The 17,849-nt window shown below is 35.8% G+C and overlaps 1 protein-coding gene across 2 annotated transcripts in view; it reads left to right on the forward strand.

The window, feature by feature from the left end:
- Positions 1 to 17,849, forward strand: part of TFPI (tissue factor pathway inhibitor) — a 40,482-nt gene that overhangs the window by 5,021 nt on the left and 17,612 nt on the right. For both annotated transcript variants that reach the window (XM_084288633.1, XM_084288634.1), the window contains exons 2-3: positions 8,734 to 8,853; positions 16,650 to 16,850. In XM_084288633.1, the coding sequence (XP_084144759.1) occupies positions 8,739 to 8,853; positions 16,650 to 16,850 (316 nt within the window). In that variant the 5' untranslated portion in view covers positions 8,734 to 8,738. The remainder of the gene's footprint in view (positions 1 to 8,733; positions 8,854 to 16,649; positions 16,851 to 17,849) is intronic.

Raw genomic sequence — 17,849 nt, forward strand, 5'->3', positions numbered from 1 at the left:
AAGTTGGGTCATGTGCCATGTACTTTTTTTTTCTTTTTTTTTTTTTTTCTCTCTGTGGTTAGAGCATGTAGCTAGAAAATCATAAGCCATTCCCTCAAGGTGTCTTTAGTAGCTATGCAATTTGGTGTAGACAAATCCTGTGTTCCTGTGAAAGAGGTAAGTACAGCTGTTCAAAAAGTAACTCTTAATTTCAGGGTTTGTAAATAACTTGAACTTTGCATCAAGTGGTCTGCTCTACACTGCCATAGAGTTGAGCAAGTTTCTCGCAGGCTACCTCCGCCAAGGCATGCCTTCTGTAGGATGCATTCTCAGCCCATTCTCCCAGTTCCCAGCTCTTAGATGATGTGAGGCCCAGACTGAACCACCTGGGAAGAACTCAGGGGAGGAGATGAAGTCAGGTCTGGAACTGTGTGACAAGAAAAGGTGAGTGGAAGCATGATGGCAGCAGTACCCAGAGCCAGGTGTGAGATGAGTAGAAGGGAATATATCCTGGCACTAAGTTGGGGAAATTAAAAACTGTTTTTAAGCACAGGCAAAAGGAGTCAACAAAGGAAAGTGAAAGGTCAAGAGAGATCCATAGTTATGTGAAAAAAAGAAGGGTATTCTGGTGGTAGCCTTATTAATTAATTGATTGATTTTTCTTTTAAAACATAACAAGGTTTTCTTTTCAGTTAATTTGTAAAATGTGTTTGCAAAGCATCATTTACAACTTTAATGCAAACAGAACCAAAGTGAAAGTTTAAATCTGGAACAGTGATATCAGGCCAAGCAGCTTTTTAGCATAAAAGCTAATGAAGTCCTTTGTTTTTTTCTAAATTTTAACTTCCCAATTTTCATTTCACTACCCAATTTTCACTTGGAAATTTAAGATGCTGGATAGTGCAGCAGCAAGTCAACCTTCATGTTGAATGATGAAAGGTAACCAACCAAAATCCCCTTTCATAACAAAAAGGTGATTTGAAGATTTAGAATAATCTGGTGGAGTCTCTGGTCTTAGGACAGATACGGACTATTAGGGAGGTAAATTGAAGGGTGGGAATTTTTATAACTCATGTTTTCAGTTACTAATGTTTGCTAGCTGATGATTCACGTTAGACTACCTACTTTCTGATAAGTTGCCTGGAGACTGCAAGGCTTTGCATTGATGTCACTTTGAAGGTCAGACTGGTACTGACTCTGGGACTGATACATAGCACAAGTTTCTGAGCCACAGTGTAAATATCCTCTTTTTATATATGCATAAAAAGACATGGTGTCCGATGACCTCTTACAGTTCCCCTCATCCAGTTTCTGGGAATACTCTGCCACAAGTCTGTGAGAGGAAGGAAACAGGCAGGTGGAATGTCAAGACTAAATACAGACCCTGACTGTATTTATATGTAGTATATGTATTGTCCTAACTTGAGAGGTTATCATCTCAAATCACGTGAATTGTATATATTTATATAATAAGCTCGGGAGATGCATTAATGATATCCTGCTGAGAGAGCCGTCTGCCTGCTTCATGCAACAGGAAGGGAAGAAGAATTTGTCTTGACAAAGGACACTTTGCCTTGGTAACAGCTATAACAGCTGTGATAGGGGCAGTTTTTACCTTGAGTTGCATTTTATATCTTTGCAAGACACACCAGACACTGTGCAGTAAGCGGATTTTTTATTTTTACAAGGATTGTTTGATATGTTAGTGTAGTACAGCTGCCATGGTGCTTTTTCAGTGTTTCTGCATATGAAATGTTACTTAAATTGAGACCGCATATTGGTTCGGCATAATTTTGAACAAAGAAAACTCTTTGTCAAGCTAATACTCCCAGAGTGGTGGAGAAACAGTCCCTCTCACTGCTGAATTGAAATAAAATGTGTTGCTTTAGTCTTGTTTTTGAAATGAGTCTGCTTTCTGTTGCCAGATCAGCATGTGGCTAAGGAAATAAGTCTTAGCAGGAGTCTAGTTTGGGAAGACTGGGAAGGTGGCTTAGCTGTTGCACTCGTGCTGACTGCAATGTGGACAGTGTTCTAAAAAGCAGAAACTAGGAGAGGGAAAATATTAAAATTCAAAAAGACCTTTAGTACCAGTCCACCCAAGACAGTAGCATGTTGGTCAATCTTATTGACATGTTTCTTGAGCTAAGCAAGTGTTTTCTGGGTTAGGATGCAGATGCATCTCAAATATATGTCCTGGCATTCTGTAGATACTCTCTGCAGTATTTACTTTTTTATGAGGTCTATAAGTTTCTTTATTGGCAGTGACAGTTCCTTCTGGTTAAAGGCAGAGGTCCAAGTCCTGTCTAGTTCCTAGTAAGAACAGTTTGCTTGCGTGTGGCCTGGAGTACAAGTTTTGAGTCTTTCTTCTGTTGTAATGCACTTAAATATTTTAAAAACAGCTTCACCTGCTGCCACACTTTGATTCCATATGCCTATTCCTTTATAAACAGATTCAAAAACCTCTGAGGTCTTCTGAGCCTTAGCATTCCACACCCCACTGTCACCTCCCATGCTCTCACAAGGGTGAAGCATTCTAGGTCTGATTTGGATGCATAACTAAATGTAGTACAAGGTTAAAATAAAATAGTATTTAGGCTGACTCCAGGAGTGTATAGGTTCTCAAGAACAGGCAGGGATGGCATTTGGCTGAGTGTCAGCAGTTAGAGAAGTGACATCAAGCTTTTACATCACCAGAGGAGCAGAGAGTTATTTGTGCAAAAGCACAAGGTCCAGGAGAAGGTTGCCACACATGTACATAGCAAGCATGAGTATACAATAATGAATCATGGAAAGATATAGCTGCTTCAAGAAAGTGCAGAGATTTTGCTTTTGCAGTTGCACCAGAATTGCTGTAGGAGCGGTTGGTACAACACTGGGAGTGAGATTGTAGTTCCCACTTCCAATTTTTAATACAGTTTTCTAGGCAGAACCTACCAGTGGAGACCACCTCTCAATGTTTTAGAGGATCATATTTTTTTATAAATTAATTATAACAGCAGTGTATTTTTCTATTACATCTTCAAGGATGATTAAGCAAATGCAGAAGTTATAAATATGTAATTATTTTCCACAGGATCTTCCAAAACCGTAGGTCTTCTCCCAGCTGCAACGAGAAGTTTGCTATAGTAGTCTTTGGTAACTGGAGAGAGTACAGTCTCATTCCTGGTGTTCCTTCACTCCCCAGGCAGTTCTCTTTGTCTGCTGTTGTTTTAGGTGTTGTACAGTTGATTTCTTTTCTAGCACATGGCAATGATGGACTTGATCATAAATTATCCATGCTACATTTAACAATTGGCACATATTTTACAGTGGCATAGAAGCTGTCTTACAAACAATACTCAGTTTTCTGAAGTAAACATGCACGAAAGGATTATTAGTTTGTCTTGGGGGAAAAAAATGTTCCTCTTTATTTTAGTCAGAAAATAATCTGGGAAAAACAGAATTTTCTCTTATTTCTGATGGTCTCATGAAAAAAAAAAAAAAAAAAGTAGAATTTGTCTCATTTCTGTAGCACCTTTTTCTACTTTTCGTGATGTGCCTTGGGTAATGCTTGTAGTGTTGGGAAAAATAGATATGTCAAGGATGCATGACTTCAACAGTCAAATATTAGTCATCTGTCCCTTACTTTAGTGAATCAACATGAGTTCCATAAACATTTATCTTGCGTTGCCCTTGCCTTGCCTTTTAATTTAAAGGGACACAATTTTAGAAATGATAAATGATATGATAGGATTCATACTTTCTTCATTGTTCTTACTTCTCCAGAGTAAGTGAGCAAACATGATGTTCCAAAAAGCTGTAACACAGCATGTGTAGTAAAATACTTTCAGGCAACTCACTGACTCAGCCAGCTGGGAGACAATACTACAGGTTGAATCCAATAAATTCTGTCATATACGTCCTAGTAGGTCGTACTTGATACTGCAGGGCAAATATAATACCCGAGAACTACATTGAGCTAATAAAAGTCTGATTTTATATCAGAGGCACTGTAATGCTGTCTAATTAGACCTTCTTTAATTTCAGGCTGTGCCAACTTAAACTTTTATTCCTCCATTTACTGTATCCTTTTTATCCTTTTTTTTTTTTTTTTTTTTCTCCTTCCATTTCCTGGGCTGTCAGTGTCAATGAGTCACTTTTACACCCATTACAATGTCACTTTGTGCCATTTTCTGAAGCTGTTTCTGGTTACTGCGGAAATGCTAGCTTTTATTTTGCCTTTTCCAGTTTTCTGGTTAGAGATAAATACTGTGCTGAAGAAACGCTTGTTTCTAAACATTCTGGTAACTACAGAAATTGCTGCAGAACAGACTAAGTAAACATACAGATAAAAGGTCTGACTCCAATGGCTGTAAATATCTGCTTTTAGCAAAAAATCTAGGGAGCCTCCTGATATTTCTGTGTTTAGGTGTCAGGATTAAAAAGACCTGGTTATAAGAGCAGGTAATAGGGGTCTGGTACTGGGAACTTCTTTGATTGCTTTTGGTCTGCTTTTTCTACCTATATTCCAGCTTTAGGGAAGCTAGTGGCATTACTCACAAGTCAAAGCATTTAATTAAATCAGTGAGTCATTGCCAGCTACCACCCATAGACCTTTGATTCCCTTGTCAGGCAACTGAACCATTTTCTGTTTATTAAAAAAAAAAAAAAACTTATCTAAAAGCTAATTAGTTTGGGATCTAAAAGCTAGTTAGTTTGGGAGCAGCAGAGTGTCAGCTCCTAAGGAAATGTTTTTTAGGAATTTATGAAATTTGCATTAATGACATTTTGACATATAGAAAAGCCACTATAAATGCTCCTTAATGATCCTTTGCTGTCCTAAATTAGAACCCTTTCTGGAGTAAGGGACTATATTTACTCCCAGAGATTTTCAATTTTTTGGGTCTATATGATCAGACCATTTAACATAAATTATTTATGCTCAAAGCATTTCCAATATTTCCCATAACTTGCAGTGCTTCACACAAGTTCTTTTATACTTTACTGAGATGAATGTCATTGTTAAAGTAATTTGAATTTTACCTTTCATATAAATGCAATAACCCTCCCAAGGTATTTAAAAAAAAAAAAAAAAAAAAAAAAACAGAAAAAAGAAATAAAACCAATATCATAACAATCAAAAAATCAATATCAATTAAATATATCAATTAAAGCTTACAGCCTTAAAATTCTGTTACAGAGCAACAGAACATTAAATCAGAGAACTTGGACTTTTCTAGATGGCTGTTTTTTTTTTTAATTGAAAAAGCACAGCCAAGTTTACTTTGATCTTGGATTTTACTCTTCCTTAAGGAATTAAAGGATTTAAGGATTTAATCATTTCAGTAGTAACACCTGCACCTCCTTCATCCCATTTCTACCCATACCTGATACTGTGCTCTGGGAATGCACAACCCTGTGGGAAGGCTAGCCAGAAGAGAGGCAATTATGTTTGGTCAGTAGACTTTGCAATAAAGTAGATATACAGTTAGTCTAAATTTTTTGTCTTGTGAAATTGGCCAAGCATCAATGAGTCTGACTTTCCACAACATCCTCTTTTCAGGGAATACAGCTGTTAAGTTGAAGAACAGAAATACTGTACCCCAGTCAGATTTTTGATCTCTGTACAAACGCAGTCATTTATCCTTGTAATCGCACAGTAGCAATTACACGTGGTAGCTGTACAAAATTTTATTTTAAGGTGAAAAAAAAAAAAAAAGTACGAAATTTTATTTTAAAGACTCATTTTCAAATGAAACATTTATTGTGGATTTCCATTTCTTGATGATTTTCCTATATTTTCTTTCTAACTGGGAACAAAGGTTTGGGAATATAGGATGACAATAAAAATGAATTTACTAAATTTTGCAGTCTAAAGTCTATACTGTGCAGATTGCTGGAAGAAGGAACCGAGGCTGAAACCTGAATGATCTATAAGTAAATGAAAGTAAATCTCCCTGAATAAGTGCAAATGTTGCCATCATGTTTGAAAAAACTCAGATACAGAGAATTAGAAATTCAGAAAATGAGAGCCACGGGGTAAACTTGGAATTAATCCATGGGCAATTGAGGCTGTGGGTAATTTCCAAATCCCTTTATGAAGGGTCAAAACCATGTCAAATATTACCAATTAAGGCTTGTAAGGAAAAGAAAGTACTTAGAAAATTCCCCTTTCCCATGTCATTTTAAAAACTAAAATTGAAAGTCTGTTCTGTAATTTTTCATTCCTATGAACTCAGAGTAGTCATGCAAAGCATTTCAGACTCTTCAGTTTCTTTTATAACTATCTGAGTATCAAATCTGAATAGCTGATGGTTATTTCAGCTTTTATCCACCTTTAAATAATATCAAACTATCACCACCTTTATTTACATTATAATGCTGAGTACTTATACAGCTCTTTGAAAATTTTCCTTAATATTTCTCCCCATACAGTTGTTTCTTAGTTGTGGATTTATATTAGTTTTGTTAGTGTCAAACTAATACCATAACTCAGATGTCTCACAAATTATAAAGAGAATCTTAGACAACTTCACATTACCTTGTAAGGAGCTTTTTTTGTTTCTCTTTAAAGCTTGGCTGTACTTCTTATCAAATAGTGAATAAAAAGATTTGCTCTAATTTATCTAAACTTGTGATAAAAAATAAATAAAAATCTTCTAAGACCTTGTACTACAAAACTTTGCATGGATGAAAATTTAGTGTTAGGCCAAATGTATCACAAGAGGTGTTGTTTCTGGAAATCATACTGGCCTGTGGAAACTAAAAAGGAATACTCTCAAATCTGTTGACTTTGTGCAGAAATACAGTCAATAAAACTCCTTTTTTCAGATGCTCTGTTGGTCTCTTTTGGATTTATGATATCATCTTATGTAGTATTATTTCAATATGTTAAAAATTTTGATTATGTATGTGGCTTATTTCTAGTGTCTGAAGTCTCAAACATTATTTTTGCAAGGCAGTATACAAACAGATGCATCTCTGTGGACATTCAGGCATTTAATTCCAGCACGCACACAGAATCTTATCAATCTTTCTGAAAACACGACAGTAATGTGAAGGTTGGCTGTTGCCCTTGGTCTTGAACAGTTGCTTTTGCTCTAACTGTTGGAGAGGGAGTCTCTGCTGTTTGGCTTACTGGAAAACTGAAAATTATCTGAAAAATAATAAAATACTGAGAATAACTTAAAAAGATAGCTTGTTAATGCTAATGTTAGGCCCAGCGCTCAAAAGTATTGAGTGGATAGCAGTGAGCATTTCAGTAAAGACTCTTCTAACAGTGTATTATTTTTTAAAGCCCATTGGTGAGATAACATCAGAACAACTGTTTGGGAGCATTAGAAAAAGGAAATAATTAATGCACATAATTATCACACCTAAATAAGAGACTTATAGACAGAATGACAAAGTAGTAAGACAGATAGCCAGATGGGGTACACAAGGTAGTGCAGACAGTAGCATTAATGAATGTGATTAAATCTTGTCTGACACGTCAGAATGAACTGTTGAGTCCATAGCATAGTGCTATGTTTTCTTTCTTGTCTTTTAGCAATGCTGTAGGGAACACACATTTTTTTATTTATTTTTTTTCCTACAGCTACTGTAAGTTAGGAAAACACTAGGAAAAAATTGAAACAGGAGGAAAAAACCGAAACTTTCTCAAATCAGAAGTGAAAATTCTGGCTCTGGTTTGATGTTGAAGATACAACTCTTACTATAACTCTTACTATACAACTATATCTAAAGTCAGGTGGCAGGCTCTTCCCGCAGACCCTCCTGCCCTCATTGTTTTAGCACCTCTGCATCACCTATCTTCATAGACAAGTAGACAAAACAATAAAGATAAAACAGTGCCTGAAGGCAAGGAACTTCCTAGTCCTTTAGATTTTTATGAAATTGATGTTAATTAGCTTAGCCAAAGTTTGGTATCATACTTTAAGAGAAGGGGACATCTGTCAGTAGCTAAAGGAGATATTAAGCCTATTTTCTGGTTAGAATTCAGGGTTTCCTAGTGAACCTTTAATTAGTTTGAAAACATGTATTTCTGAATAATTAAAGGAAAAGTTTTCCTAAGGTGCTCTCCAATATGTGCGTGCACAACCTCATTTTCAGCATAACTTGACCATGCTGGCTTCTGTGGAATAATTTTCTTTGTGTGAATAACTATGGCTGCACTGATCCCATGTGGAAAAGAATAGCTCTGCACTTATTAAACGAGGAATTCAATATTAAGGGGATCTGCAAGACACAAAATACTATTTAATACTATTAAAGCCCATGTTGCAAAAAAAGTTCGCTGGCTACAGTGAACTGCAGCTTCCAGGAACTTGATAGCTATAAATTGATGAAATATTTGTTAAAAATATAATATTGTGCTTTTGGCAATGAATCCATGGTCTGCAGATGAGAAAAACTTATTTTGAAGAACTAGAAATAAGGACATTAAAAATGTATTTAGAAGTACAAAGTATTATATTGTATATCATTATGTATTCTGGGAGGTGATTTAAAACTGTGGCTTTAAATAAAAATAATGTCAATGTCTCTAGTATGTACTGGAGATGGGATGGGAGACTTGAAATCAGCTGAAAGCAACTAAAAATCTTGTTGTGTTCTTCATTGTGCTTATAATATAATTATACTAAAGTATCTTACATTATTTTCAATGCTCTCTCTTTATCTACCCATAAACCTATGTTCTACCCTGCTAAAGACTTTTGCAGAGCACTCAAGAAATTTGATTGAAGTGTATATTGTCATTTATATGTTATTCAGGAAAGATGAAAGGAAGAAAGAAGGGATCGTTCTTACCTTTAGCCTTTTTCATGCTGTTTGTCTGTATTGCTGGACATGCGACTCATGACTCAGACGATGGCGAAGAAGGGGATGCTCTTGGTAAGAGTTCACAGAAACAACACAAAAAATTCTCATAACAAAATCACAATGTTATATGCACTCTATATGTACTTCTTCTGTACTTGATTTTTTTTTCAGGGAAATTTGGAAGTGGAACTAAGCATGCAACAGTGCTGAAACCAGACTGGGTTCTTAACGAACCAGGGGATGCTCAGAATTTTGCATCTAGCTCTAGCAAAATTGTTCACTTTCTATAACGGCTTCTGCTTTGCATCCTTTCTGAAAGTTCTAATCTTAATCAAAGTATTAGATACCAAGATTATTCCCTTTAAGCTCTGCTTTAGGACCTCTGGAAAAGTTCAATGTTGAGGGAAAAGAACATGCAGGTGGTAAACTTTGGCTTTGTCTTCCTGTGCAAATGGAGTAGAAACATGATGAATAGCACTGTAAGCTGATGTTACTCTCTCCTGTGCACAGCTCTCTTCAGCCACAGTTAATTTGCAAAGTTTACAAAATTTTGGATTGCCCTAGTTGTTTTCCTTGGCCTTAGAGATGCTTTCTGTATGGAAAAAAAACATCTCTACCAAGTGATTTGGTATTGATGGATAAATAAAAACTCGGCAGTCAGAGATTTTTGTTGAAAAAAATATCAGAAGTGTGACTTAGGACTGGAGAGGTTCTTGGATTCTCTTAGCACTGTAAGGCTGTTGTTCATTGTACCTTCAATTAATTGAAATTCACTGAGTTGGGTCAAATTTCTGTACTGGATATCATTGTGCATAGTATTTTAATTTCGTCACAAGCAATCATGAGAAAGCAGATGAGGGAAAAATGTGCTTGTTGTACCATATTTAAATAGGCTTCTTTCCTTTTAGAAAATGACTTGAAATGGTTACCTCTTTCTTACGCTGTAGAGAGAAATGTAGTGGATACCTCTCACGTTTGAGATGTCTAATTTTGAAGGCCATCTAGGAATACAGCTAAGGGTGACTTTTTGTTGCTGTTGCTGGTACTGATATAAATGCCTATGGCTTGTCAAATTTCCATCGACATTATTTCTTCCTATAAGTCCTTTGCAGCAGCCTTGAGACAAAATATTAATTCTGTACAGTCATGTCTGTATTACAAAATAAGCCAGCACTTTAGTACCATATCACAATTAGTCACCACAATTCAAAATATTAGACATTCCACGTTAAGCGTATGCTTATCATGCCAATGTCGTCAGATTGTTTCATGCAGAAAAAAAAATTGTTTCTATTTACCCTTGAGGTACCTAACTACCCTTCTTGTTTGAAGGCAAACTTGTATTTGTCTTTGCTCTCCCCCACAACTCTGTTTTATAAAATCCTCAGCCTGAACTCGCAGTTCATGAAGGCCAAATTGTCTTGTTGGTTATAATAATACACTTCTTCAACAGAACAAGAAATATTCAGGATTAGTCTATTAGTCTTTTTTTTTTTTTTTTTTTTTTTTTTGGTGGCCCTGTGTACTTATTTGTTTTTAAATATAAAAGACAACAGGAAAAGCACGTCAAGCAAATTAAATAGTCTCTTTTTATCCAGCAGTATTTTATCACCAGTTATTTAACAATTGTCATTTAAAATTATACAGCCAGTAAATGATTTAGAATGAGGAACAGTTATTAACTTCTGAACTAGTATTCCACAGTAAAAAATGGTCAAATGTGATGATTAGAAACTAAACCAGAGCCCTGCTGTTGTTATGGCTAGTGAAGACTCAGTTGTGGTATTTACAAGACATTATTTTTGCTGTAATCTGATTATGTTTTTATAAAATGATTATGTAGTTGCTATTTAAAATTATTCTTGTGATTCCTTACATATTAAATTCTGGCTTCACTGAATTTAACAACAGAAATTTTGTAGGCTGCAATTTCACTAATGGCATGTATTTTCTGATGGTAGGTGGTTATAAAACATTGACATACTTCACCCCAGCAATTCAATTCCAGGTATTGAAGGATAAAATAAGTTGTATGCATCCATTGCTTGCAATATGGTACTCTTGGATCACATTTGATACATCTCTGAATGAATCTGGGCTTTTTGATTTGTGTGTGTGTGTGTGTGTCTGTTTTGTTTGTGTGTTTGTTTTGTTTTGTCTATTAGTATTTAAGCTGCAGTAGTAATTAAAGTTGAAAGTCAAGTCCAGCAGGTTAAAATGGATTCTCAGTGTGTTCTTTTCCAGCAAAAATGCTGTCATTTTTCCATGAGTAAATTAGATTTATAAAAAAAGTAAATGATATAAAAATAACCAGTCCATGTATATTGTTCCATAATACCTTATGTGTTTGGGAGCACTTTAGTTGATGTTCCAAAGCCTGAAGAAAATAACTTACTGGTTGAATGTGCTTTTTATTCTAATGTGAAAGTTTATCAAGAATAAATGTGACTGCTTTAAGAAAGGGTAGGAAACACATGGGTAGGAAAAGCAGTGAAGTGTGTGTGGGTGGGAAGCTGTCAAACTGGCAAAGATGGAGAAAGAAGAAACAGTTATTCATTAGCGACAAGGTGCTTAGTATTGATATCACTTATCAAAGAGAGACATTTACAAGAAAGCTTGGAACGATGACAGCATATCTTTGTAATTAAGGATAACCGCAGGAATGTATATGAGTGAGGACCTGTAACCTAAGAAACAAAACAGAATGTATTCTACTTAAAAACTGAGAAATTCTTATTTCAGCTTAACATAATATAGACCAAACTTTGTTTTTTTTTTCCCAGTTAACTTACGTAGTTCTGTTCTGACAAGTAAGTACACAGAAATGCTGTTGTCTTTCATATTTATTGTGCCATAGATATAACAGGAAAATTATTTCACAGGCTAATTAAAAGGATACATTTTTAACCACCAGTTTTGCAAATTGAGGTAGCAAGAGTCTAAGTCAAGTTAGATTCTTTGAGTATGTCTGCAGCTGGGGAAAATGGTATTGTTTTTACTTTTACTAGTGTGAAACTATTAGAGAAAATATCCACCACTTCTGGTTTGTAATATTGCATTGCTTACTAGTAAGGTACTAACAGGGCTTTACACAGGTATTATAAGCTCCATGTGCTCAGGGCTACAGTATGACTAACTGCGGGTTATTAGAGTTTTCACAGTGAAAGTACTACTTGTAAGTTGATAGTAACTGTTCAAACAACAGTCTTGTCCTAAATTGCAAAAATTGCTGCGTGAAGGACAATAAGTGGCTGTGTTGTGTAGGAACTGTATTGGCCAGTATCCTGGCTCTTGACAGTTGCCAAAAGTAGGAAGACTGTAGGAATGGAGCACGAATTATAGAACCATAGAACGTTCCAAGTTGGAAGGGACCCACAAGGACCATTAGGTCCAATTCCTGGCTTGACACAGGATCACCCAAAAATCAAACCCTATGTCTGAGAGTGTTGTCCAAACACTTCTTGACCTCTGGCAGGCTCGACATTGTGACCACTGCCCTGGGGAGCCTGTTGTACATCACCCTCTTGGTGAAGAACCTTTTCCTGATACTCACCCAACCTTAGCCTCCTGTGATGCAGTTCCATGCCATTCCCTTGGGTCATAGCACCGTCACCAGAGAGAGGAGCAACTCCCCCTGCTACCTAAGATTGTAGTGACATAGAATACCTGTGCTAAACTCATGGTCAGTGTGAGCCATTTTGTTGATACTACTTTGCACTTACAACAAAGCATGGAGTTCAAAGGTTGTTAGCGTAGGAATAGGCACTTAGTGCCTTTAATCATGACAAGCTACCACATAGTTGATCAAACAAAGGTTTGAAATGAAAATTTTTGAGGAAAAGTAGGGAGAAAATGTTTTGCTTTATTTTATTTTTGGTGTGGCAAGTAAGAACTTTTTTGTAACAGTCTGTATCAGCTGTAATTCTTTTTTCAATGTTTTTCGAGCAAAACACTCTCCATGTTCTTGATTTAGGGTAGTAAATTTATATAATTCTACAGATTTTCTAAAAGTTTATTTGGACCGGGTGCTTAAATGGAATGCCTAATAAGCATCCAAAAGGATCCAATGGAGAGACTTAAACTCATTTTTCTTTTAAAATGATGACTGCAACTTGCTATATTTAGAAGAATAAATGCATTTGTAAATATAAGGTGGAAATAACTGTTTAAGCACTTGTATAATGAGATTGTATTTGCTGAAAAGTAAGTAGAAGTTGCAGAGCATTACAGACATAGTATAATGTTGTAAGCAAGGCTAGTAATATCACTAATGCCTCTGGTATTATGGTGTTCCTCTCTGGGCCATACACTTTAAAAGTAATCCAAACCAATAGGAAAGGATCCAAAGGAAAGTTGCAAGAGGGTTAGAAAGCAAGACCAATAAAAAGAGATTGAAGAAGGAATTTTATTTATTATAGAGATAATTAAGAGGATAGAAGAGTCATCCAATAATAATAATAAAAATAAAAAATAAAGGAAAGTTGGATGTCTTGAAATTATTCTTCCTACACACTGAAGGGAAGTACAAAATTATTTAATATGTAATAAAGACTATTTGGGCTGTATATTATGAAAAATACTTGTATTGAAAGCAGGGTAGTAAAATACCGGAACTGGCTCCTTCAGGTTACTGGGAATTTTACTTCACTGGAGTTTTTTAAGAATGATTTGGCCATCTATCAGGAAAGGTCTCAAGGTATTTATCCCATAGATATATGCCAAAAGTTGACTGAGAAACACTGTTAAAACTGCTTTCTATTTACATTGTTAGTTATTCACTGACATTTCTGATAGACAGTTTCTCTAATCATATCCTGTGTTCTTCACACAAGGCCTAAAACGTAGTAGGAACAATCTCTTTTAGAACTGAATAGGAGAGGAGGAGGCCATACAACAGGAATTAGCTTACTCAAGGCATATTCCACATGTGAAACTGGTGCAGACATATTTGTATCTATACAGACCTACTGGCCAAACACTCATGCTTGCCTTCTCAACTGCTGCTTTAATCTGAGAAGGAAAGCTAATTTTATACCGTCTGTGGTGAGTTAAGTGTTCCCAGGTGTAAAGTAATGGGGGAAGAACTCTCTCTCTGTTCCCAGACACAGGAATGATTCAGTTCCCATGAATCCCTTTGAGACATCTTTCCTCAGAGTCACTTGGTTATTGTTCAAAGGGAGAGGACTTGGCTCTCTGGTGCTTCACAGGGTACGTATTTTAGTCAAAGTATGGTAATTTACCAGCATGCCTAAGAAAAGAAATGTCTCTGCCACTTCATAGATTGCCAAAAAGTGAGACACAAATAGTTGTTATGTTTGCAGTAAATGTCAGTACATCTGACAGTGGTAACAATGTCACTAACTACAAAGGAAAGGTCTGAGGAGGTAAGCAAAACAAAGATTTAGTTGTGTGGGTTTGGTGGGAAACAAGCAGCGGTTGAGACCAAAAAGTTTCTAAGATTAGTATACTAAGCCAGTTGTTCTTCATTGTGTAGTTTTGCAACTATGCTTAGGCACCATTTCTGTTTTGATAGCCCACAACATTGGTGTGGCATAATGCAGTGAGCAAAATGATCTGACATAACCCCATGTTTGTAATTCTAGTAGTTAAGAAACCTAGTAAGTTTTCACAACCTCTTTGAGACTGAACTGGGTCATTGACACAGGTCACTTATGAGGTCTCCTTACTTGTGTGCCAAGAAAGTAAAATGTTTATAAACCAGCTGTTAACTCTCACCCACCCCCATTTAAGCTGGATTGATTTCTGTGCAGCTAAATGCTTGATTTTAGCCTTTCAGGAGTTATTCCAAATGTTACTGAAACCTTTGATGTTTTCAAGGCATTTTTTCCCTCTATTACTCAGTGAGGGAATTCCAAAGTTTTTTTTTTGTTGTTTTGTTTTGGTTTTGGTTTTTTTTTTTTTTTTTTGCAATGTAGTGTTCTCTCAACTTTTCTAGTTGAGCCTTTTCAAGTTTCTTCCAAAGGATTTACAAACCTGTTGGAGAACTTTGGACCTTTGAGGCACAACTTGGAATCTTGTATGGTGTCTAAATCCTGATTCTTCATGGGCTTAAGAGGACCCAAATAAGGAAATTGGCAAGAAACAAAGTTCAGAAATCTTTGGCAAGCTGAGCTCCATAGGAATTTTAGTGAAACTCATATCTCTTTGAAATTTGTTGTTTAATTCATCCACAGTATCTATTAGGCAATCTTCAATGGTATTTTCAAATCTGTTTTTCTAACTTCAGAATTTGTAAATATCCTTTCTCTAATAAGGTAGACAGACAATTTTAGGGACTGAATATTTGCTATGCATTTTGAAATTAAACATCTCAATCTGTATTTTAACACCAAATTGACCATGTTAAGAATGGAAGATCTAATTATCTGATACATTTTTTGTGTTGATAGTACTTGTGTAATAAAACTTATTTTTTCAAGGATTTACATGATATGGGATAAAAGATTTTAGCAGTGAATTTTATTTCTTTGTTGTATATATAAGTTATCAATGTCTCAAATGGAATAAAGAGTAAACTTGCATTTGCCTCAGTGTTTATGAGGGTTTACTTCAGCTGTGTATTTCAGTTAATTTTATAATAAGATAGATAAATATTATATGTTAAACTAATAGCCACAGAGTGGGTAGGTAGTAATGTCAATTTCCTTATCACCAGGTCATAAAGTAGGATTTTTGTGGATTCTGTTAATTAAAACTGGAAATTTACTATAGTTAGCACAAGAAAGCTATATAATGATCATGTATATGCTTGTCCTCATCTTTTTTTCCTCCTTCCTGAGCCACTGCAGATAGCACTGATAGTTACTTTTGAATACACATATTAAGAGACATCAGTGTTCTGATTAGCTGTGGGAGAATGAGGTCAAGATTTCAGCTCTGTTCTTCCAACTGCAACTGCAAACACAAGCTCTGCAAAGCTTTTAAAATCCTCTACTTCCTTGGAAAAGGAAAGCAGGAAAAAATCTCAAAGCCTGTATTGGTAAGGGAACAGTATTATAAATGGGATCATCAGAGATTCCTTATAGACACCGACAGCATAGCACTTTATCTTCTTAGTAATCTTCTTCAAAATATGTATGTTAATTTTTACATAACATTCCAAGAGTTAATCATATACATATATATTGAAAGACATAAAAATGACTTGAGGTGAAAAGGTTCAACTCCTTTTCACCCAGACATTCTGTTGTGTTCTTTTCAGCTCTTAAAAGGTCTCAGATGAGAACAGTAAAATCGAAGAAAGGTATGAAACGTATCATGAAACCTATCAAAGAAAAGCATCATGACCTTTCAATTGTACCAGATGGGTTTATGTACCAGTAATGTGTAATGTGGTAGGGAAATGGTGCCCTCTGCAGGGCTCTCTTGCTTAGTTCACCCCATGCTGCTGTCTGCTGAGATGTCCTTACGAATTATGTTTACTCTCAGAGATGTTCATGCACAAGGCACACTCCTTCAGCCTTTATTTATGCAGGAGTAGTCACCGTGTCTTTCAGAGCTGCCCGAATTTTCTCAGTATATTTGTTGATGATAATTTTTCACTAGGTTCGATGAATAAGCTGCTATCTGTAGTTGTTTACAAAGTTATGATGAGGACCTGGTGTTTGGAATATGAGCTCTTTTGGTTGAAAGTTGAAACCAACATTTCCATTTGATTGAGATGAACTTGTGTTCCAATGGAGATGATGGTTGTCTTTTTACATCTATGTTTAATGTGTTTAGAGCTTTACAGCCAGATATTAGCAGTGCCTCTCCAGCACAACAGGCAAGAAATTTGATTTTGAAGTTAAGCTGTTCAGTGAAGCAAAGTAACTTGATAACAGCTGTTCTACTTCTTTTTATCACAGGTGCTCCTTTGCCACCGCTGAAACTGGGACATTCAATTTGTGCCCTGAAAGCAGATGAAGGTCCATGCAAAGCTATCCACATGCGCTATTATTTTAACATTCAAAGCCGTGGGTGTGAAATATTTGAATATGGAGGATGCCATGGCAATGAAAACAACTTTCTAACACTGGAAGAATGTCAGAACAAGTGTGTGGTAACAGGCCAGTACCCATTCTCCTATTCTCATCAGTTCTGCATTTGCATTTTTTAATTGTCATCCGTAAACCATAAGAATTTTAGAAGTAGAGGTCCTCTTCGGTTCCTGTTAATACGGCAGTGTCATGCTCCCAATTATGCTGCCAATTATTCTACTATGTTGTAGTCATCTGGATTATTTTAGATTCTGCAGGCGAGCATTCTGGATTTGGGAAGACAAAATGTGTTGTTTTTTGTTTTTTTTTTTTTAGTGGACCTGCAAAATAGAGAGCAATGCAAGAAAGCTTATTTTCTGGCTAAAGCCATGATTTGAAAGAGTTGTTAATGTAAAATTGATTGTGAGGCTGAGCTAAACTGTTGGCCAGCGTATTCATTGCTTTTGGAATATCATGCCCAATTTCTGATTCCATGCTTCTCTTTGTTCAAGAAGCTGATACAAGCTATCCAAAATCTTGAACATCTGCCATGATTCAACAAAATTAGAACTGCAGTAATAAAATAGTCATCTTTAAAAATGTCAGTTATAGCTGTTTGGCTTAAAATATCTGTTTTGTTGCAGCTTCATCAATTAATCATTAGAAAGAGGAAAATGAGATCCAAAACATGATACACAACAAAATATACAAAATGTGCCTTGTGAATGCCATTTTTGCTGTTAAAAATTATTATCATAATTAACTAAGGTCTTCAGCATTGTGAAGGCTTTACAGAGTAAAGTGGGGTTGTTCTCTTACCTGTAAAAATTGAGCCAGAATAGTATGATTAAATAGAGCACAAACCTCAGTGGGACTGTATGTATAAATAATAGTGAAGCTTAACCTGAGTTGTTGTACCTGAGCAAAGTTTCATTGATGAGAAACTATCAAAACAGCTAACAGAAGGAAGACCTGTTTTTCCTAACAGGTTTTCTCTGGTCTTCATCCTTTTGATCTTTCTAGCAAGGAGACTGTATGCATTCTATGCAATCCTTGAATGTGATCCCTAGTTTATAATAAAAGCAGATT

Source organism: Netta rufina (assembly GCF_964035555.1).
Source record: "Netta rufina genome assembly, chromosome: 6".
NCBI classification, from domain to species: Eukaryota; Metazoa; Chordata; class Aves; order Anseriformes; family Anatidae; genus Netta; species Netta rufina.